The sequence below is a fragment of the Notothenia rossii genome (genome assembly GCF_949606895.1).
Source record: "Notothenia rossii genome assembly, chromosome: 7".
Lineage (NCBI taxonomy): Eukaryota > Metazoa > Chordata > Actinopteri > Perciformes > Nototheniidae > Notothenia > Notothenia rossii.
Window position 1 is genome coordinate 73,489,432 of NC_136905.1, and position 23,850 is coordinate 73,513,281.

Sequence of the window (23,850 nt, forward strand, 5' to 3'; positions counted from 1 at the left end):
GGCCTTGGTGGAAGAGGAATGGAGAAAGAGCGAGGGAAGGGAGGCACGTGACTAAATGTATTCTGATAACTGAACAGCAGATGTCTCGCATGGAGCTCCTTTGTTGCCTGAACAGCAGGACCCTGCACTTCAGTGGGCTCACTTCACACCGCATTCATTTGCCTGCCAGCTGCCAATTTAGGGTAGAGAGAGTGAAAAAGAAGGCGAAAGAGAGGGAGAGAGAGAGAGAGACGGGGAGGGAGGGAGGCTCACACCAGTCCGTCCCTCCCCTCCCTCGGCATGTCTTGCAGAGAGGCTGCCATTCCGTTCTCTTTTTCCCCCGGTGGCCTGTACAATTAGTGATCTGCATAACCACCCACACCTCCACGCACGGCTCTCACACAGCGGAGGGGGAGCTGCCTTTGTCTTTTGGCTGCTCTACAATGAGTCGCTTTAGACTTGGCTGGAAGCCAGGAGCCGTGGCACAAAACTGCGTGTTCTTGATGGATGACGAATACTCCCGGAGTTTTGTTTCCTCATGCAGTTGATTTGGCAGGTCAGAGATGAACTGCAGAAGCTGCTGTCAACAGCCCTTTACTTAAAACACCTCCTAAACTGTGGAAAGGGAGAAGTTTGTGAATTGTGAACTCTTATTATCCTCCCAGGTGCCTCTTGCTCAATAGAAGCCTGCTCTCATTAAGCACACAAAGCCCACAGTTCATTAACGCCTGGGCGAAAACAAATTCACACCCCTCTGCTAAGTGATGCGGGCCGAGGCGTGAGGGCATCGAGGCTGGCTGCGAGGCGAGGCTCGTGGTGACTAAAGCCACAACTTCACAGCTCACCTGATGCTTGTGACCTCGCTGAGAACCAAATCACATCTCACTTCGTGCTACACATCCTCTGTTCTATGAGCAAGAAGAAAAGAAAAAGAGTGTGAAGTTCCTATTTAGGTAATATAATTGGCTATGAGCACACTTCTTATGTAATATTAGAGGTAAACTTTTCCCCTGAACTCCTTCGTCGTTGCTTTCTCCTGCATTTCACAGTAGATTACTCCCTGTTTGACTTTCACCATGTTATTATTGTAATTGTGAAGACCATTCAGTGATGGGGGTGCTCCGAGGGTTTGTAGTGGAGTGCTAACCCCATTATTAGGCTTGTGTGCTGCATCGTATTGGAGATAATGCGCGTATTGATCGACGACCACCAGCTCATCTAAATTGTGCTCTCTTGTTACAGTACAAAAGGCAGCAAGAGGAGATCCCTCCCATCACCCTCCCAATGTCAATTCACAGGACGAGCAATGGAACGAGCATTATCCCCACTTCCTGAGTTGGAGAGGAGGGAGATGATAAAAACTTTTTGATTAAGGGAAGGGAATGTTCTATTTCATTCTGATTCGGGAAGCAGGAAAAAGAGCGGAGGATTAATCTTAAGGCCGTCGTTTTACTGCCTATCCCCACTCCTGTCTCAGAGCTGAAGAAGCGCGAGTGAATAATGGGGTGTCCATCAGCCGTGGGCTCAAGCCCAGATTGGGATTTTCTCTGGGGATAATACAAAGCAGGGCGACAATTGATGATTCATAATGTACAGTTTGAGCCTGGCGATAGCGCCAGCTATTGTGGCGGGGTTGGCATTAGTATTACAGTATCTCCCGATGAGGTGTTCCCGCCTGACAGCAATCTTTGGAAGTGTTCTTTTGCTGAGCATGGGAGAATCATGCGTTTATAAATATGGATACAGAGAATGGTATATTCTGTAATTCAGACAATGTGACAAATTGCACTTTTAAGTCACTGAGGAAACATCCTCATTCAGTCATACATGCACACTATTTAAGTATCCTTTTGAAAGCAAGGGAGGATCCAGCCACGGCAGGAACCAAAGAGGAATAATGGTTCCTTGCTGCGTTCACTTATTCCACTCCCTCATTTTGTACACTGCAGCTTTACATTGAACCGAGAACAATCCAGCTAACAAAGTTGTCTGGCTCTCCAGTCATGTGAGCAGCACCTGTCGTGTCAGGGAGTGGAGGCAGAGGCGGCGCTGGGGATCCATGGAGGGGACGCTATCCATCAGTGGTTCCATTTGATATTTAATTTAGACTTTTATGAGCCTTAGAGGATGGGCCATGTCATTTTTCTCTCTCTATAGGGATTGAGGATAAATTCCTTCCATCCGTGCAGCAGCCTAACCAAGGCTCGCTCAGATTTACAACTGTATATGATAGTGGTAATTCTGGTGGTGCGCCACATTTAGGACATAGCACCTGGGTCTCTGTCCGGGTCACATCTGCACTGTACTTTCTCGAATTTGGATATGAGTAAAGGAAGCGCTGATTCATTTAAGATTTTAGTAGATGCCATAAAAGGCGAATATAAACATTACTACATTGGCATTATATTAGTGAAAAATAACTGTTATGATGATGTAATATATGGCGTGTTAGGAATATTCAACAAAATCAATTAATTTAGCATTAATCAACAGTGTGATATTATGCATACATGTTTTTTATTTCCATGATTTATGTAAGGAGTAAAATACGCAATATTCTGAGAGGGTAATTCTGAGAGCAGCAATGAGTTTTATAAACTAATCCTCTCCCTAATGGTCTGTTTTAACGTAATTTATAGCTTCATTCATTACCCCTTTTGTATCAGTAATTATTTCTAAAATACCAAAGAGCCATCTTTTCTTTCCTGGTTCTTCACAGGCTCTGATTTATCACCCCAGCTCTGGCCTGATGCTGTCTTCCCAAGGTGTGACATTTCAAAATATTTATAGCTCTGGCACATTAAAGGCCTTCCTTTGAAGGTGACCGACCGCTCTTCCACACCAGTGTAATTAATGGAATCTCAGCTTGTTCGCCGCGTGTTATTTATCCACTCCATTCTGCCGAAACTCTATGGAAAACAGCACGGTGTTGGCTTAGCTACCTCAGCTCATAAACAGGCATTTTATACCCTTTGGTACCAGAATGCATTGCACCAGGGGCGACAGGGAGACCATTCCACGTCAAAGCCCCAAAAGTTAAATTTTTTATTGATTAGATCTAAACCTTCTGTCCAAAGTGGCAATTAAAATTCAATTAAACTGACTGAAAGCATCATATTAAACTTCATCTCTTTATGAGCTCCAAGATAATGCTGGAGGACAAGACTTGAATATTATCACACCCTTTTTAGATTATATTACCCTGTTCATTCACTATAAAAGTGACACATTTAGGTATACTTTCAATATTTCTTATCTATAACATTCTAATGAACACATTTTACAGCCATTAAATCAAATATTACTGGACGTTGTAATAAAGAGAGATGGTTACTTTTTGTTCTGCATTCCACATTAAAATTGAATTAGTTTCATCTAATGTTTTCACACATGTAAATGAAATGTCAAAGTAACAGTAAAAAACAAACAAAGTGTTTTAGTATTCTTTTAAAAACACCAATAATGCCAACATTACAGACAACGGTGCTAAATTATTCTAGTATCCAGTGATGGAAAGATAATAAGGTGGCCTCAAACTTTTGTTTTATTGAAATGCACACATCAATAATTAATTTGCATACCTTTTATACAAGAACAAAGACTAGGTCTGCAGCCATGTTTGGGCACAGTGTTGGTTTGAACATCGGCTTGCTAACATGTGCACACAATGATAACATGCTAAAATGTAGCAGGTGGAATGCTTAGCACGTCTACCAACTTAGTCTAGCTTGATACTTTTCATTTGGTTATTAGCCTAAAACACAAAGTAGGTGGCAGTTAAAAGTGAAATAATGTCATCTTTTTGCAGAACCAACATATCAAAGAAAACTCAGGTTTGACATAACAGTTAAACAATCTGAGAAACCCTAAAGAGTTGGCAATTCATCCAAAAGAAGGCATGCATTTCTTTTTTTAAACTAACATATTAATTTATAAAGATTCCACTCTGAAAGCATTATCCCCAATTTGATCCTGTGAGGAACATGTATTTGTGAAAAATGTCATAGAAGTCCATCCTATAGTTGTTGTGTTGTATTTTAGTGTGGACCAAGGTTGTGGACAGACAGATCAACAGCCATGCCAACATGTCTCCATTATTACACATATGTTCAATTTGTTGATCCAAAATAGTGTCAAGACTCATTTTGTAACTCCACCATATCCATTTATTTTTTCCTCTGGGCTCATTAAAGGTCAAAGGTCAGGGCTAAGCCACAGCCAAGCCATTGATCCTGGAGCATCCTCCGCAGTAAGTAGGCTATTTAGATGTACACAGAGCAGTGTGAGAAACTGAGAGAGGTTGTTATTACTGAGTGCCTCTCTGTTTCCCCATGACTGTTTGCTCTGTGTGATTATTCTCTCCAGCTCCCCGAGTATCCACGCTCCTGCCTCGGTGATAAAGATATTCATTTACCTGATATGAAAATCTTGTTCATGCCGATCCCAAATGACTCTAGATAGAAGTGGGAGAAAGCAGCGAGGTGAGAGAGGGCGAAGTAGGTTAGAGGAGGTGATAGGATGGAGAGTGGCAGGAAATAATGGCACGAAATATTAATACGATCTGAGCCAATGTGACGCCTAAAGTTTTCATGATAACAAAATAAGGCCTTGTTCCAGATGTGAGTCCAGGATTTTTTTATTGATTTATGAAGAAACCATTACCAAGACATACAAGTCAGCTGAGGTGGAGACTATAAACCTCCCAGAGGTTTGAATGTGTCTGTCTGATAGTGATTCTGGGAAATGAATGAATGTATGGACGTTAGACAAGATTGAGTGTGTGTGTGCACAAGCTTCAGTTGTAGGTGTGAATGTTTTGTGTGTTTGTTCTTGAGTATTTCAAGGAGTATCCCCAGTACACATCCTCCCCTTTCTGCTAATGATGAGATTCATATCGTTTAAACTGCCTGTGAATGAGGAGGCTTTGCATGCATTGCTGGCAACCATCCATAATGGAGGGAGGGGGGGGGGGGGGAAGAAGTCTAAACCTGTCCTCTCAAATGCATCCTCATGGTTAAAAGGGTAGCAGGAGATGCAGGGGTACGATAGTCACTCCCCCTCATCACATTGCCATCCTATCTTCTGTTCCTTTATTTTGTTTGAGTATATTGCTCACTCATCTCAGGTTTTATTGTCTCCATCTCGGAGAGCGCTGCGTTTCCCTATAACACGGTCACCACGCGCGGCACATCAGGCAAGTTCTTGATTCTGTACTCAGTAATTTAAAGCCTTTATGGAATTGCAATTTCAGGGCTCAGTGCTTGTTTTTCTAAAATGTACTCAAGGAATTAGCTACTCCAGCCACAAATCAGTTGAATTTATGCACAGTTGTAATACACTTTATGGGCTCATGGTACATTGCTTCAAAAACAGCAGATGTGAAATTATGATAAATATAATGAGGGATTTTTTTTTCCTTCTCCTCGCTCGCCTCTTTCTGTCCCTCACCCGCCTTCCCTCACTCTCTCTCTCTTGACTATGAGAGAGAAGGATGTGAAGCGTGTTTACTTACCCCATACAGTACATTTAATGTCTTAGTAAGGGCCGCCAACAAAACCTGATTAATGTCCTCATCTCTTTTATTAAAGATAAGAGTGGCACTGCAGTCAGGAGATAGAGAGAGTGCCATAAATCTCAGGCAAAATGAGCAGTCAAATAATCACTCATCAGAAATGAAATCTACATACATTAACACTCGCAGACATTCTGCTGTGAATATAAACACAGGGCTACGGGCAATGAACCCAGCTCCATTTATCCACATATTCGCGGTTAGGGGGAGGTAAAGGTGTCTGGAGAGGGTAAGCTCTCAGCTGGTGATGATGTTTAAGGGGGTCCTGTTACAGCTAAGTTACAGTCCACCAGGCTAACCATGTGTCCAGGGAAGCAGACGTACAATCATTAGGGCAATGGATGAGTTGGATGGTGGAGGCAATTAAGCATCACCCTGAATAGGACATAATGTTGATCCATCCCTACGATTAATCAAGGCATGCATTAGACAGTGATGGGCGACCCTGTGCCTTTGTGACAAAATGATTCTTCATCCCGTGTTTGGGGATTGGGATCCTGAGGTCCCTAATGCGCCTTAGAGGTGCCCCAATGAAACCCTGTCATTTATTCAGTTTCTGTCCCTGACAGCTATCAACCTGTCTTCTGCCAGCCAAGGAACATTATCTGAACTCCCAAGGCGGCTAGCGACAGGGACTCATGAGAGGTGGTAGCAGACAGGCAGATATGTAAAGCAACAGCACAATCAGCAGCCTAGGTATGTACACTCAGTTGGAATGTGGGAAATTAAAACAAATATTACTACGTTTTGTCACACCTGTCTGAATAATTGGGTAATTTACAACATAGTTTTAAGTTTAGAAAATGTAATGAACATATTTTGGCTTAATGAAGGACAAATACAGTAGTAGAGTATTTGCCCAAACTGGTCAATGTTAAACAAATAACCCTTTTGGAAATGTTCTTTTGTGTTTTAAGGGATATTTTGAGATTTCTTGGAACCCTAATTTTGGATATTGCTTGGTTGACAGTTTATTCAATACATTTAGGTTAAAGTAACGCAATAGAAGTCAATATCACTACAAACTGCAGTCTCCCAAATAACCGTAACGTTTAATCAACAACTTTAAAAAAAAGTGTAAACCAAAGCTGAGCATAAAAACCTTCATGAAGAAAGCACATACCAGACTACTACTATTACTACTACTACTACTACTACTATACTACTACTACTACTACTACTACTACTACTACTACTACTACTACTACTATTACTACTATTACTACTACTATTACTACTACTACTGCTACTACTACTACTACTACTACTACTACTATTACTACTATTACTACTACTATTACTATTACTACTGCTACTACTACTACTACTACTACTACTATTACTACTACTACTACTACTACTACTACTACTACTACTACTACTACTACTATTACTACTACTATTACTACTACTACTGCTACTACTACTACTACTACTACTACTACTACTATTACTACTATTACTACTACTATTACTATTACTACTGCTACTACTACTACTACTACTACTACTATTACTACTACTACTACTACTACTACTACTACTACTACTACTACTACTACTACTATTACTATTACTATTACTACTACTATTACTACTACTACTATCTACTATAATATATTTCAAAATACTGCTGCTGGTTTATAAAGCACTAAATGGTTTAGGCCCAAAATACATTTCTGACCTCCTGCTAAATTATGAACCATCCAGATCTCTCAGGTCTTCAGGGACTGGTCAGCTTTCTGTCCCCAGAGTCAGAACTAAACATGGCAAAGCAGCGTTCAGTTATTATGCTCCAAATATCTGGAACAAACTCCCAGAAACCTGCAGGTCCGCTGCAACTCTTATTACTTTTAAATCCAGGCTGAAGACTTTTCTTTTTGTCGCTGCTTGTAATTGAAACTGAGCCGTTGTGTTCATCAGTAAAGTGGAACTTCTGTGTGAACTATTCATATCTTAAACTGCACTGTAACTTTTTATTCATGTACTTTTTATTCATGTGTTTTTTCTTTTAATGTTTCTTTTATTATCTTTTCTTTTTAATGACTGTTTTTAAATGCCTTTGTCTGAATGTCTTTCATTTTTGTAAAGCACCTTGAATTGCCTTGTGTTGAAAGGTGCTATATAAATAAACTTGCCTTGCCTTACTACTACTACTACATTACATTACATTACATTACATGTTACTTGTTAGACGCTTTTATCCAAAGCGACTAACATACTCAGTACTGTGGGCAATCCCCACAGGAGCAATTTGGGGTGAAGTATCTTGCCAAGGGACACAACGACATGCTGACTGCAGTGGGGTTTGAACCTGACCTGCTGATCCGAACACCAACACACAACCCACTGCGCCACACACCTCCCCACCTACTACTACTACTACTACTACTACTACTACTACTATTATATAGATAAATATAATGATACAGTCTGTTTGTAAATGGCCATGTATGCACACATGCATTAAGCCATAGATAAACATACTGTAATGATAACACTACAAATAGAGCCCCATGTGCATTTCCCATCTCACTCACATCAGAGGCCTCAGTGTGACAGATGTCATATGCTGTGATTAAAAACTTGAGGAAAATTAAAAACAAATGCACAATGCAGTATGACTGCTCTTTGTTTTGATGTCAATCACGTCTTAATAATCAAAATGATTTTTTTTCTCATTCGCCACTGCTTTGGCATCTGGCAGGGACATGCTGACGACGTGTCTTTACAGCGGAAATTACAGAAATGGATTTTCCATGCTTGATAAGAGTGTCAAATGACTTCATATAGAGTTGTGCAAAGTGCTGCAGCTTCACTCAAAATATTGACAGGGATGCGTCGCTGGTCTCACTGTGATAATGACTTGCTTGCAAGCTGATACTGAACATGCGCAGCATAGACACAATGCCAAACCTCATTTAGGATTGTTAATCCCCCGGAATTAATCACTCATGATCAATTTATTATGTCCTATTGTTTAACTTAATAGTTTTTCGTTCAACACACTGTGACCTCTTAAAAAGATTAAAAGGAATATGATAGAAACAACATAATTTACCTTGGTTAAGAATCATATAACCCCCCATATCAACGTCATTTTACACATTATTTAAAAATATAAAATGTTCAGTTGTCCTGCTACACAGTTGTTGCCTCTCTGTAGTCTCCTCTGTCTATATTGTTGCCTAGTCACCTGTATTGCTGGATCATGAGATTGTCATTAGCTCCATCATTGAGCCCAGGCTTCTAAGAGCCCGTTAACCTGCAGCAGGCAGACTGTGCTGATGGTACAATATGCTCCTTGTTATTCTAGGCTCATTGACGCTAAAGCCCTGGCAATCAAGTCAGTTTTGTCGAAGCTCATTGGCTCAGTGGGGTCTCTTCTCATCTGCAAGCATGGAATGAGGTAAAGAGTGTTCGGGTTATTTGGGTCGTTAGGTAGAAATTCTTTGATAATGGTGCATGTTACATTAGAGCCTTACAAACCAAGGATAAGGGTTTCAGAGACTGTGTAATGTAATTTACTGAATGGTTATGGTAGATAAGAAATTCTCTTGAAGTGTGAAGTATGGAGATGAATAGTTCCTTATTAATCCAGACTCATCACATGCTTTACAGCCAAGTTACAACATGAATAGATTCATACAAATCCAATACACTTTTACTGCAGATAATATATATACGTCTTTTTGAGGTGCAGACCCAAAGCAGGTGGGGAGGTATAATTGTTTCTGCTATCGTCTCACTTGTTTAAAGCAACTGTCCAAACAACAACTAATTGCATGTAGCATTAATAAGACATTCATAAATGCACAATAGTTGTGAGCAATCTCTCAGCATTAACAGGAGCCTGATGAAATGTACACCCATGATGAAATGGGAACAGCTGAACAGCTGAGGCCCGAGGTGTGAGCTGCAGCTACCACATTCCCCTCCACATGAAACAATGGTGGGACACTTTTTCATTGGTCCCCTGTGAGATCAACATCCACCATGAAACGTTTGTCATGGCAACTTTGTGTAGCCAAAGTTGTACTGTATAGCATGCTATCAAAGTCTAATATTGGGTTCATCTTCATGGATGGATTCATACAGCTTAATTACATCAAATTAAAAACATCTTTCCAACTAAATTCTTGCAGCAGTAAATCAAAATGCCAAGTAATGTCATATGATCCCTTCTCTTTGGGTACTTGTATTTGGAGGAGTGTTTTTTACCTACATTTATTTTATTTAAGTTTCCTCAATATAACTTTAGAACAGAAAACATAGGACTCTCTTGAATGTTTTAAATGTCATAGAGGTCTATGTTATGGCCAGTTTTTTTTTTTTAAATGAACTGCTCTAAATACTACAGTGCCAACTCAAAATGATTGTGGAAAATCACAGCTCCATAGCTGATTCAGAATCTATAAGCAACTTGATTTAAGATGCAGATTGTCAAATCAGTTTTGACAATTAGTCAGGGAAATCACTTAAAACTCATAAAGCTTCCAAATTAAGGCTGCGGGTACATCACTTTATTTTTTGTAACAACAGTTCAGCCTATACAGCAACTTTGCTGTGGTTTTTGATGGCATAGCACAACTTGAATGAATGTAGTATAAGGACATTTGTTTACCACTCTAATTGTGTTCAGTGTTGAGTTGTGGTGAAATCCTCAGCAGCATCTCCAGTTTTTCCCTGTCCCTGTGGGATGTCGGCCTCTCAGAGGAAGAGGGGGCCATCTTTGAGGAGGTGGCGTCACACAGCTGCCATAGCCCAGCAAAGCTCCTTGAGGAAAGACATGTTGTCAGTGCGCATTAATCATCGGGCCCACCATCGGAAACAGATTCCCCTCATAAGCAATTTCACTCATTAGAGTTACGCTGCTGATTTGCTGATTAGAGTTGCACTGAGGCTACTGCACTGTGAGGGAAAGAGAGGAGAGGAGGGAGGAGAGCGGGAGAGAGGCTCCGACACATTTACAGTGATGTGAAAGCTGAGATGTTGATTAATGTGCATTGTTCCTGTCACATAAACTGAATAAATAAATATCAAAGAAAAGCAGAGAGGAGAGACTCATTTACAAACCAGGAAATGAAAGTTCCATTTAGTTAGGGAGTAAGACGGACTGGGATGACAGTGTGTAGAAACGACTGTAAACAAGAAATCACCGCGGTGTGAGTCGAGGCCCTGTGCCCACATGCACACAGCACCTGGTGTGGCTGCTGCAAGCATTCCTTAAACTGACTGCGTTCAATTCTTGTGGCATAGACAAAACATTAAGAGGAGAGCCCCGCTGCCCTGCCAGCTCCTCTGAAGTCCGCCACTGCGATAAGTGCTCTTCCTGGTTAGCATGACATCTCGCAATCAGCTCTTGAAAGCCCTCGGGCTGTGATTGGTTTCAAAACAATCTCACAGCCCGGGTATAAAAGTAAATACTTTTTTTTTACTGAATTCAAAAGCCATTCTACATGCTGCAAGTGATGCATGCTGATAACAGAATATTCCATCCCATCCCCATTTAGGTCAGATTTAGGATAGGCTGTTTATATTGATCTTCATATCCCATTCACAAACACCCTTGTTTACATAAATAAACAATATTCTGTTTGCTGCCATGGAAACAGAGTTTACACAGGCTGCAAAAATCCCCATTTAATGGGGTAAGATGTTTACATGCCTGAGAACGCTGGCTAATAATGGCATATCTCAGCTGTCAGACTCTGGTCTCTCTTAACCGGGCTGTGTGTTTATCCAGGCCGGCTACTGGCAGTAGAAGACGGTGTTTACGAGCTACAACTCTTAAATGTAACACTTGCGTTCGCCAAGTAATTTCAGAATACTAATGTGAGGGGTGCTCCTGTGATAATCCTCAGGCGGCAAAAAATATGGATTTAAAAATAGAATGTTTTTGATCATTATTCCATATTATATTTTTGTTGCTGACATGATTTGTAACTATTTTCTTTCTTTCTTGCAGCGTGAACAGACTGGATGTATTGTTTAACAGTGCCAACAACTTTGCGCTGTGTTTTGGTTTGATCCTATCCATTACATCCTCTCTGTCGGGTCCTTACGACCACCCCCCCCCCCCCCCAACTAGTCATTAGATCATTACTCTGTTTTAGGGTGCAGCAAACATCCGAGGCCTTCTGAACTTTTCCTGTGGAGTGGAGCCAGCAACCGCATGACTTAATAAATGATGACAAACATAAGCCAGCACTCACAACTGCAGCATTACATATTAACAGAGACATGGAGCAAGTTCAACCAAATAAATGGTCACTACAGGTTCTGTGTATTTATATGTATGCGTGTCTCCTCCTTTGTCATGCCGGCATCATTTCTGTGCTTTGATCATTTTCAAGTGATCCTTGGCATGTCATTCTTCTCTGTACAGATACACAACAAGCGCTAATTAGGCTTTTTTTGTTGTCAGGTGAACGATGGCTACCGATACGCCCCTCTGTCATTTCCCTCAAGAGAAAATGCACTCGTGCAGGAATTCCTGTCTGCTTCCCTCAGCTCCTTTTTTCTCCCTGCTTTTGCAGATTCCGCCGTCCGCCCGTGCAGCCCAGGAGAAGTCGTTTTACAGTTCAATCAGGAATTCTAATAAACTGACCTGTGCTTTAATGACTAATTCATTGTCTCCTTTACTACCTTCATGGGTATAAAGCGGATTAATGACTTGAGCAAGGTTAAAAACAGTACCACTGTGCTTTTCCTTTATCCATTATCAATCATCCTTTAGATTCTTAAGGAGAGCAACGGAAATTGAAGAAGAATTAGTAATCCTTTTGATGGATGATAGCATAGGTACAAGTGTATGCGTTAGATATAAGTGTGGCCATAGCATTAAATAGAAATCGCCTGATAAGAAGCGTTGCATGAGGAGCTTGCATTTTAAGACGTGCCACATATATGGAACAAGTTAATGCTGTATGACAGGAGTATTATCATTCTGTGTCAACAAAGCCACCACAGTTTTAGAGAATCCACATGAGGAAAATAAGTCGCATAGTTGACTATCCTCACCAGTGGACTTATAAATACCTGTAATACAAATGGCCTAGAAACATAATCTCAAATATTGCAGATCATTCTTCTTTACAGTGTATTTACAGAAAGCTATTGGGGAAAAAACTCCAAGGAAAAAAGTAGAAACTCAACACCAGTTAAGAGAATAGAAGTTACACATTTTCTTGTGAGTTGTTAAACTTATTTGACAGTTTCTTTACTTTTTCTCACACTGTAATTCTTTTGAGTTTTTTTCAGAAATCCCATGGAAGAGGAGAGGAAGGCAACCAAAGGAGGAGGCAAAGGGGAACGAGTGCGTAGAAGGCTGCCTCTCTTTGTTTACCATTCCATATTCCCATCATACGTACGTACGCTTCTGCTGCATCTCGGGGCTCTTCCCATTCGTGGCCCAGTCATTTCTGACAATGTTAATGATTTAGTAGAGAGCCCTCCACAACGGATGATTTGTGACATGTAGGAAAGCTCGAAACGGGGGAGGACTAGGCAGGTTTCTGTGGGGAGTGTTTGGGATCCAGGGATGCCTTGAAGATGGTGATTCATTATATTTAAGACAAGTGTGACATCCTACTTCAAGGTAGCAGCACACGTATGTATGGAGGGGGGGTAGGGGGGGGGAGATTTTTCGGGTGGCCAAAGTGGGGAGGGGTAGGTAAGTACAAAGGAATGCCGGCGTGTTTTTTGAGATGACACAGGAATAGGAGGCAGGCATATGGAGAAGGCAGACTGGAAAATAATGGGTAATGGAGGAATTTAGCCTCGGGCTGTATGCCTGCTTTGCCTACTTCTGTATAACTAGTATATTTATAATTCAAATACATACCTTTAATAATTAACAACCAGTGAATATTAAAGGAGAATGCAGGATATATTTTCTACAGATGGAGTCAGGTGAAAAAAAGTCTTACATTTCAAATTTGACAACACTATAGAACAAAGGACCAAAGAGCGAAAACAAAAAAAAGTTGCCTGAAGTTTTTGACCAATTTGTTCTATTCCTTGCCTCATGAAATATAGAAAAAGTGGTCTTGTATAAGTGTGACACTTTGTGGTGTTTCTGCTATAAAAACAGCTTTTAAAAGATGGTTAAATATTTGTGTTTGTTATCCGTCACGTTTAAATTAGAAGACATTTAATCAGTGGCTGCTGTTACACTAGGCTTATTGTTTCTGGGTTTCTCTTAGTCAATCATTGTGTAAGTCAGTGGAGGGCAACTCCCTGGAAACTTAAGTGTGCGGTTACACAAGCAAACATCTAACTGATTTTCCTGGAGTGTCTCATTCAGAATTCGATTGTTGTCTGGAGTCGTAGGGAACCTTTGCTCTGCGTTACAGCACCAGCTTATGTCTTTTTTTGACACCCCTTTTGTCTGGCCAAAATGTAAATTGCAGTGTGACATGTTGACACAAAGGATAATATTCATGTAACCGAGTGATGATAATCAGTGCTCATTAAACACACCCTACTCCATATAAAGTCATGTAATTTAAGACATATTTAGGCCGCGTAAATAAGAACTAGATGCATTGAAATTCAGCGTATTTACACAGAGCTCCCTTTTTTAAATGAAATATCCCAGAGGACAGTGTGTTTTGTAGTCTGTACACAAGTGGCACAGAAAAACTCTCATACAGTGTGTCAACCGATGTTATGCAAACAGCAGAGTTCAACAAAAACCAACACATTTGCATATTCTGGATCTGAAACGTGTTCCGCTTTTGTGCAGGCCTCATTTCTATCTCTACGCTTTGATGTGGTTCATACATATTGACGACCCGCTGAAGAAAACCAGCCTTGTTAACTAAAGCATGAGCTCAATTTGTGCATCCCCTTTAAAAAGAATGGTGCATTAGTTTGTCCCATTTATATTTCCAGGGTTAATTAGCAAGTGAGAGATTGGACAATTAGTTCATCCATGCTAATTGATTATAATATTACAACTAGGTGATGATATGATGAATGCGGACTCCTCGTTCCATATTCCTCTAAGGGATTTGATAATATATACAATGCTTCTGTGTAATGAGGGTTTTAAAAGACCAAATCAGCTAGGGAAATTGTTAATTCAATTCCACTCAGATGATGCTTAGTTTTTCAGAGCACAAATGAATTGGATTGAATTGCGGCGATCTTACGGAATGACAGTGTCCTTTTTGATTTCGGCTCATGTCAACACAGATGACGTAGATCAATGGTTCATTTCTGTCACTGGCACAATATGATGTGAACTCTCAAAGACCTGATCTTATCTGGGTCATTTCTATCTTCTGCTTATAATAGAAAAGCACGATGGAGGCAATATAGAAGGAAATAAACATGAGTGTGGTCGCTGGTCTTCCCTTTTTCTAACTTTACGGTCATATAGGAGCCGTTCTCTGCTCAGTTGTCAGATGTGTGAAGCTCAGGTATGGACCTCTAACCACCTCTCGCTGGTGGCCCCACTCCAGCTCAATCACACTGTGACAGTCTGTCATGAGGCGTAGCTGCAGGAATGAGTGCTGGTGTAGTTCACCTGGAAAGTTATACAGGAAGAGCTCAAACTCCCACTAAAAATGACAAATCAAAGGAAATTTAAACAGAAGAAAAAAAAAAGACAAATATATGTTTTGCTCTTCTGTGTTCAGTTTAGCTTACTTAGATGTTAATTGTGTACTCATTGCTCACCTTCTACTTAATAATTGTTACTATTTATCTTTAAACTCTTTATTTCAAGCATATATTTTCAGCCACACGACAATTGTATTGAAATGTTTGTCCTCAGGTACAGCAAATAAAAAAACTAAATGCATGTGTTAAATGCTGAAGTATTACACTTCTTTACTGTGCTTAATAATTAATAGCCCATCCCATCACCCTATGAATATTAACATGCAAAGTATCCCTGGGAGCCTTGCATATGCCAGAGGGAGAGAAGTGTGTGTGTTTATAGCATTAAACACTCAAACATCGTCACCAGCCCTATTTCGCCTCCAACCATGGAAAACAGTCACTAAAGCATTGTGAGCATTGTATTTGTTGTTGCAAAATGTAACCCATTCAACTTCCATTTAGACGTGGCAAGTCAAATTACAGGTACTCTCTCTGTGCTCGACTGAAATCCCAGGACGCCGCTTGTCGAGTCGAACGTGAAGGGAGCAGAAATTAGGTTTGGTAGGGGTTGTTTCCAGAGCGATGACATTGCTCATTGAGATCACCTTCCACTTACTGTGTCAACGTGTCAAAGGTCTTGTTGTCAGCCTTGCTTGAATCAGCGGAAGAAATTACATACTATATTAGATTATGTTGTAAAAGCATTTGGAGAAAAGGTCACTCGAGCCTGTGCAACTTTCAGCAAGAGAAAAATAAAATACAAACTCTGCAAATTATAAATGATTGCTGCGGTTATCTGAGCTAATTACGCTGAGGACTTTGGACTTTTACAAAATGCCAGACATTAACTTGCTATTCGATTCTAATCTTGGCGACCAGCATCTCTTTATTCCTCCTTTTGGGTCTGATGCAGAAATTATAGAATCAATGCTGTAACAGAAGTTTGGAAACTTTGCATGACCTGCCTGTGACGGCTTCTGAGCACGATCAGATTTCCAACTTCTGACGTCAGGATAGACGAGCAGGAAGGTCGAGGAATATAGCAAAATCCCTCTTGTTAAAGTTGCACTGTGGCCACTATAAAGGATTCTACAAGCTAATAACGAACAAGTATGTAATACGAATAAATGTGCTGTTACTTGTGAACCTGGGCATGTTTGGCTCTTTTGCTTCCATTGGTGATATTTATCTAGGAAGGGGAGGCTGAGTGTTGTTGTTGCCTCGCTGCAGGTCCCCGAGCTCTCAGATCTCCTCTCTGTCTCCTGTGTGGATAAGTAGTGGCTGCAAAGGCAACGCCGGTCTTTGATATTTCACTCCTCATTTGAATCAGTGGTCTCTTTATTTGACAATGCCGGGTAATTACCTGGGTACCTTGCTTGATCATGTGAACTCCTGCAGAACCAGAGTGGAGGCAGGGAGAGCCGGGCTCTGGGTATTGCATGGAGGAGATGGAAATGGGAACATGTAAACAGGAAGGGAAAAAAAGCACGGGGACAGAAACAAAACAAACAAGCAAAGCATCTGCATTTGTTCACCTGCATTGTTTTCAGACAAGGGGAGTCAGGAGCGAGACTGTGTTGTGTTAAACAAGTTGTGTGTGTTTTTAGACCTTTAGCAGTGTTTCTTTTCTGCCGGGACTGTCCCATATACTGTGGTGGATAAGTACATAAATGCATTCAACAAGAGAGACGATACACTAAGTGCAGGTTTATTATAACTCCAATGAATAGTTTTTGTCTCTTGGGTTCAGTCATTTGATTAGCTTATAGTCTCTGTGGTGTGTGTGTGTGTGTGTGTGTGTGTGTGTGTGTGTGTGTGTGTGTGTGTGTGTGTGTGTGTGTGTGTGTGTGTGTGTGTGTGTGTGTGTGTGTGTGTGTGTGTGTGTGTGTGTGTGTGTGTGTGTGTGTGTGTGTGTGTGTGTGTGTGTGTGTGTGTGTGTGTGTGTGTGTGTGTGTGTGTGTGTGTGTGTGAGATGATTCAGTGAAACCTTTTAGTTGTGAGCTTGTGTTTCACGTCTGCAAGATAGAAAAAAAGACAAGAGGAAACCAAATAACTGTTAAAAAATGTTTTATGAAAGCATAAAGACAGTACAAACATTACAATATGTTTTCAGAGAACAGACTGATCATTTGTTACAACATGTACATACAGATTAAACAAATAGTGTCATCTAAACAAAGATGCCAATGGGATTGTTTACTAATTTATTTACATATTTTAAAAAAAATGCCGATAAATGAGGGTTAAGTTCTGTATTTTAAATAGCTGGATATGGAACCTTGTCGATGATGTTTATTGAACAGGAGAGCAGTGTTTACTCTGTTTTGTGACTAGAATATCAAAATCCGTCACTTGGTGAATGCAGCTGCGTTCAGGCTGACTCTCCTTGGAGGAAACCAGTACACAACTTAGGCTTGGTCCTAAAGTTGAACTGGAACACTGTGGCAACATTACATGAAGAAAAAAAACAAATACTCAAATATCAAATCCAAATGTTAGTCTTGAAAGCATGATCTATTAGAGCATTTTTTTAAATCACAAAAATAAATAAAGACAGTTGTTTTAATAGCCTCCCTGTGAAGGGCAAGTAATTCATTAGGGCTATAAATAAAGGAGAATGACGCAAGTCACAAGACTTTTCACAAAGATATTTTCTTCACCTCTTAATTAATGGTATAAAGCAATGTGCATTTATATAGATAGTTATTGCCTGGTCTATAAGTTAGGATAAGATATGCACATCTACTTCCTTTACACTCTTGTTACATGTCTCTGACACTCCCGGACGCTGCATGCATTATTTCGCATGGGGACAAGTTTAACAGTGTTGCACTCAATGCTTTAACATTTTATTCACTTTGTAATCATATCGAAACCATGAAAACATTTCCTCTGCCCCTGCCGTGGACAAAACAACACACGAGTGGAATTTATATTCATTTCAAAGTGGAGAGGGGAATTAAGACAATTTAATAAAGCCTTAAACTGCTAGGGTTGTCTGTGCAGCGCCTAAAGCCATATTTCCTCTGATCAGCGGAGGAGGGCGACTTTATTGGACATGTTTCTATTTCCAAATCCGCATAACAGGCAACGAAGCATGTATTTCCTATAATGTAGATAAGGGAAAGAGGGTTTGATATGTAATAAAAGGTGGGTCTGTGCTGCCTGTTTAAGCCCCTTAAGCCTGATAAATGATGAGCGACAGAGGCACAGCAAGAGGGTCACCGCTATTAACTCCTCGGTTTCCAGGCCTCCACTTAAACTTCTCTCAATTACATCTGGTAATGTGGCTGGATAACGGCCTTATAGGCTTCGACCTGTTCAATCTTACTGCGAAAAAAAGGAAGAAATCTTACGTAAATCTCCACAAGCGCCTTTGCGGATGTAGGTGTAGGCTGTCCCTAAAGCCACGTGTTAGGGGGGAAACACAGGGATTATCGTCTGTGGCGTTACTAACATGCACACCAGGTATTCTGGGACAAACACCCAATGCAAGCTCATTAAATCAGCATTTGGTGTTTCCGCACAGGCGTTAACGACGAGCTCTAATCTCGGCGGTGACCTGCTCAGACTGTGTCAGGCTCTGAGCTGCACACACAGAGGTGGCTGACAGCAGACATTTAGTTTGTACAAATGCAACCAGCTTCCAAATACATTTAAGAAAAAATAAATCGCAATGTAGTTGTTGATGTTAAATATTTTGTATCCTCACAAAAACAAATGTAGGAGATTTTTTTTAACATTATTACTATAATTATGAATTCATAAACGCGCTGTTTTCCAAATCAAAATGTTAATAATCTTAGCATTTTTTATTTTATTTCAATTGTTCTTCGCTCGATTTTTTTATTCTCAATGTTTTATTTCTTTATTACAACATGAAACACCGTGTTTAATATCAGATGAAAAGAGTCGTCCAGCTTGTATCGATTTTAAAATAATCGTTTAGCACCAACATCAGTGTGTTTTATCAGTCTGTGTATTAAATAATGATATTTCCAATTGATTTGGATTGATATGAAAACCGAATTTAAAATAAATTTTTAAAATGTCATAAATTCACAAATTGAAAATAATTCTTGCACACGTAATTAAAGACAAACTAGGACTAATAAGGGCCCCATTTTTTCTGGGTTGTTTGACACAGTAACAATTATTTAACAGCTTCACATGTGAAGGGTGTAAACAGTTAAACCGAATTTATGTTCGAAGCTTTGCCAGCAAATAAATTAAGAATTACGGAAACGACTCCCTGGGACGCTCGATGTGGACACTAACAAAATCTACATTTTATAACAGGCCTATTCATAATTTCGATTTAAGTTTCTGTGTTAATGATTTGACTGAAATCACTTTCATTTGAATGATCACTCACGATGTTGTTAATATTTGTGGATGGATTTTGTTGAAATTGAGTCGATATTTTGTTTTGTTATATTTTATGGGCCTTCTCTTATTCGTTTCAAAGCTTTCGGCAGCTCGGCATTATCTGTGGCCGCCAGGTGTCGCTAGAGGGCCGCATAATGTCTATCTGGTCTCAGAAGGGAAAAGCCACAGTTACATTTGGTGTTGGCCTCCCCTCTCCCTCTCTCTCTCTCTCCACCCTCCCTTTACTAACCCTTTGACACTAGACTCTGAGAATCGGTGGAGGGGAAAATGAGGCTTTGGAGCTGAAGAATTTACAGTTAGTCGCGAAACTTTTACAAGTATTTGAGTTGCTCACTGCACTTTCTGAAACCCTATAGTCACATTTCACTCAGGGGGTCAAAAAAAGTTCAGATTCAGATGACTGAGGTAATGCTTTCTGTAAGAGGAAAACACCGAGGATCGAAGTTATTATAAACAAGTCATAAATAAAATCATCTAAAAGCATGTCCGCAAAAGAGGAACATCGAATGCAGTCTGCAGAGATGATTAAAATAATCTACCCCGTTGACTTCTTTGGAAAAATGCCGAGCTCCATTACTTTTATTCAGCACAGAAAGTAAACTTTTAAATGAAATTGTGCATCAGTAGCTGCATTTCTTTAATTTGAAAACTGCTGCATAAAAAAAGAAAGAAATAGGCAGGCTGCAAAGGTTGTTACTTTCCAAGCCTCTCCAGCAGTCTATGATCCAGTCTTATCCCAATGCCTTTGTACATTATAGCTTTGCTTATTTGCATAATCTCAAATACTGAAGAGGGCCAAAGAAGAACAAAGTTACAAACAAGATTAGGGCGATTTTATTTGTTCCTGCGGTTGAGCGCCAATTGTTTCTCCAGGAGTGTTTAAGGTCACTAAGAGGATTTGAGGCTCGTTTCATATCAGTGGTCTTTTTGAGGGAATTAATCAACAATGCTTTTCTCTCCATATTTAGCAACAGGCTTGTGTGTGTGAACAACCGAGCCCTGCAGGGCAGAGAGGGGGAGAGGGATTGTAAATCCTGCTAAGGGTAAACAGAGGAGTGGAAGATCAGTGCTGCTGTTGGGGCGCATGCAGGCGGTCCTCGTGCACCTTTAGGATGTGACATGCAGTGGATCTTTAGCCTGGTGATTGTCCCAGTAGTGTTTTCCTTGAAATGGATCTTGTCCCCCCCCTAATGAATCCAAACGCAGCTGGCCATGTCCCACACGGACACCGAGAGCTTTAACCCTAAACTGACCTCAATTTGACACCACCAGATAAAATGTTACCGCCTGTTAATGCCGTCCACTGATTTTATTTCATATGCGTAAGAGTAGTGGTGCACCTGAAAAATTCTCGCATCGTTGTAAGAAATCTAAAACTCTTTAAAACATGTAATTGTCTGCCATGGGTGTCCTCCTGGAATTATCTGGCTTGTAAAACGGGTCCAAGTTATAAGCAGGGGAGTTTAAGTTGGCACAGGTCTTGTTTATGAGGAAAATTAATTTTAATTACCTAGCGAGTGAATGATGATTAAAATAAAATTAGAAAATTAAACACCGACTTGCGTGATGTCGCATTAAAAGCTGTTATTAAGCGAAATTAACCCGTTTCGCCACCTAAATGTTGTTAATGATGATGTCTTCCATTAATTACTCAAATAAATAGTTCACAAAAGAAGGAGTTTAAAATGTCCTCGTCGTTAGGAGTCGTTGCTGGAAGTTTTATTGGGAAGGATATGTTTCTGTGGAGCCGTAGCCTACATTGGACACGCATAATTAGCCTCTGCTATTTTCACACGCTCTTCGGGTGTTTACATCACTCTCCTCGGGGGCAAATCACATATTTCCACAATAAATGCGGAAAGAATACGGTTAAGATCTGGAAATATTTATATTTAAAAAATCATGCAAGCGCTCGAGTTTTAAGGATTGTTCGCGTTAACGGCAGATTAAACATAAATATGAGAATATATTCCATTGTTTTATAGTCCAGCCTGAAAACTGTCCCTTTACTGCGCCGTGAAAGGACGCGCGTTCACAACAAAGCGTTATACAGTATAAGGTTTGTGCTACTTACCGTCGTTGTCCAAAGGAGAATGATGAAAAAAAAGTCAATCGTTAGTGCACAAATCAATGTGAACGATAGTATTTAGCTTATGAAAATATCAGTCTTCAATAGCAGAGTCTGCCGGGCTGGTTGTGTTTACAGAGTGTGAGAGAGACTTGGAGACGGTGAATGCCTTGGCTCTGCGCACCGCTCTGCAGCTCCTTCCCGGGGTATTGCACGTTGAAATGTCCACACAGCCGTTTGTCAAACCCTGCAGTCCTACTTCCCACCCCCCTTTATGCCAACAAACATAACTGTTGTCACGGTTTCATTTATTGAATCGTTTTCCTTAAAAAAAAAAGCCCTTGCTATTTCTGTGATCGACCTCAAGCAACTCTGTTTGGGATTTTGTTTGTTGGGAGAGTTTATTGACCCTCCAACAGTAGCCACAGCCCCTCTCCCTGAGCGTGTGTCTACTTTAATCCTAACCTGTGAATAATTAATTTCCTACATCAAAAATTTCACAGAGCTATAAACGGAGCCTTTATGTGAGCACCTATCAATACAGCCATGATGCCATATTAGCATTGATGGAGCTAAATATTAAAAGGAATAGATGGCCTGCTTCTGTGTTGTGCGTAAAAGTGCTCAGGCTCCAAAAAGGGCTTCACTGCAATCGATGGCCGGAGCGTTGCTCCTCCTCTAAACTTCAATCTCCTCACATGATTGATGATCTTGGGGAGCTTTGATAATTGACTACTCTGAGGTAAGGCACGGATTTCTATCAAGAGAGGGGATTGGACGAAAGAAACATACAAAATGACTTTCTCCTGAAAAGCTTTTTTTTTCCTCTTGGAAAAGTTCATTCTGTGCTTAGAGGGGTGCTGTGTGTCCTTTAATTTGCTGAAAAAAAAGCAGAGCAATAATTAGCAGTAAGATTAGCACGTATTACTGATATATTAGGCACACCAGCTTAAACCACAACACAGATAACACGTAAGCGTCATGCTCATATATTAAACTCAGCATATCCTGCAGATGCTTTATAATATTTAGTTTAACTTCTATCACTGACTGTAAGAATGAATAAAGTCCCAATGTGCATTTTTTTTCTATAAATGTTACGTTTCGTCTGTCCCAAAGTGTGCATGCTTCGTGCGTAAAAATGATTAAAATATTATTTTATCATATGATTCCTGTGATTAAAACCAGTCTGTGTTGTGTGTGATTGAACTCAGAGGAGCTGCAGCTCGAAGTGTCCCTGTTGTTAAACCTTACTCATTCTGTCTTCTCTTCTTTTTCTTTAGGACTCTTCACGGCAAAAAGAAATTGGGTGGGAGTTGGAGCTGTTGGTTTGGCTTTTACCCCCAGTGTGGAGTTGAATCCGTCCCTGTGCCTCGCATATACTCTGCATATCACAAGATTTGGTCTCTCCTCTCTCTTTTCTGGAGCTGCTGTAGGACTGGCTATGGCCACCGCTACTTCCGGGATCCGTCATTTCATTCGCCCACCGCTCAGCGCTGCGAACTGACTCTGTTTCTATAAGCAAGCTAGCAGCCAACCTGCCAACACTCGCTGACACTCACTCATCTCAGTCTCGCCAGATAGACGAAATACCTACGGGGGAAAGAAAGGAGAGATCTGAATCGCTATCTCTTAATTCCTACTGCTTTTTCCCCTTTTTTACAGTGATAATAAAACAAGATAGCGATCTGGAAGCATTAAAGGAGACGCGGACTTGCGGGATGAAAACGGACTAAAAAGATTCGTCCTTCTCTTGAACATCATCACCAACCGTCATTCATTCATTACCTTGACAACCTCTGGCTTTGATTGACAGCTGGAGTGGCAAAAAGCCATGAGACACGACAGTTTAGTTACATGCAGGTTGTTGATGGGCCGATTGTAACCTTCACTTTGGCGCATTTTTTCTTTTTTTTCCGAGGAAAGAGGGAAAACAAGAAAAATTGCAAAACTCCCTGATGCTACGATTTCAACTGAACCACACTGGCGAATAGGAGAAGTCGCAAAGTTGGTTGAAAAAAAGGAATCTTTCCTCTAAATCACTTTTAAACGGGACTGGGATATTAAATATACGACAGATTCAGGAGTTTATTGGAGCGAAGCCTGATGGCGCAAAGGGTAGGTTTTAAATCTCCTACACTTACCTGTTCAAATCCACTGTAGGGAGGCACTCGTATCGATAACTTCTTGTCGGGCGGTGGCAAATTCACAAAGTATTCATATCAAAGTC

The 23,850-nt window shown here is 40.5% G+C and overlaps 1 protein-coding gene and 1 long non-coding RNA gene across 5 annotated transcripts in view; one reads left to right on the forward strand and one right to left on the reverse strand.

The window, feature by feature from the left end:
• Positions 1–23,850, forward strand: part of meis2a (Meis homeobox 2a) — a 176,352-nt gene that overhangs the window by 73,969 nt on the left and 78,533 nt on the right. Inside the window, exon 2 of one of the 4 annotated variants that reach the window (XM_079641579.1) lies at positions 22,904–23,738. In XM_079641579.1, the coding sequence (XP_079497705.1) occupies positions 23,727–23,738 (12 nt within the window). In that variant the 5' untranslated portion in view covers positions 22,904–23,726. Of the gene's footprint in view, positions 1–22,903; positions 23,739–23,850 lie in introns of those variants that run through there. The other 3 variants (XM_079641581.1, XM_079641583.1, XM_079641582.1) reach the window with 3 other exon arrangements.
• LOC307013943 lies at positions 17,214–22,988 on the reverse strand. The gene is made up of 2 exons (XR_013801110.1): positions 22,875–22,988; positions 17,214–22,499 (listed from the first exon to the last, which is right to left on the reverse strand). It is a non-coding gene; the product is annotated as an uncharacterized lncRNA (long non-coding RNA).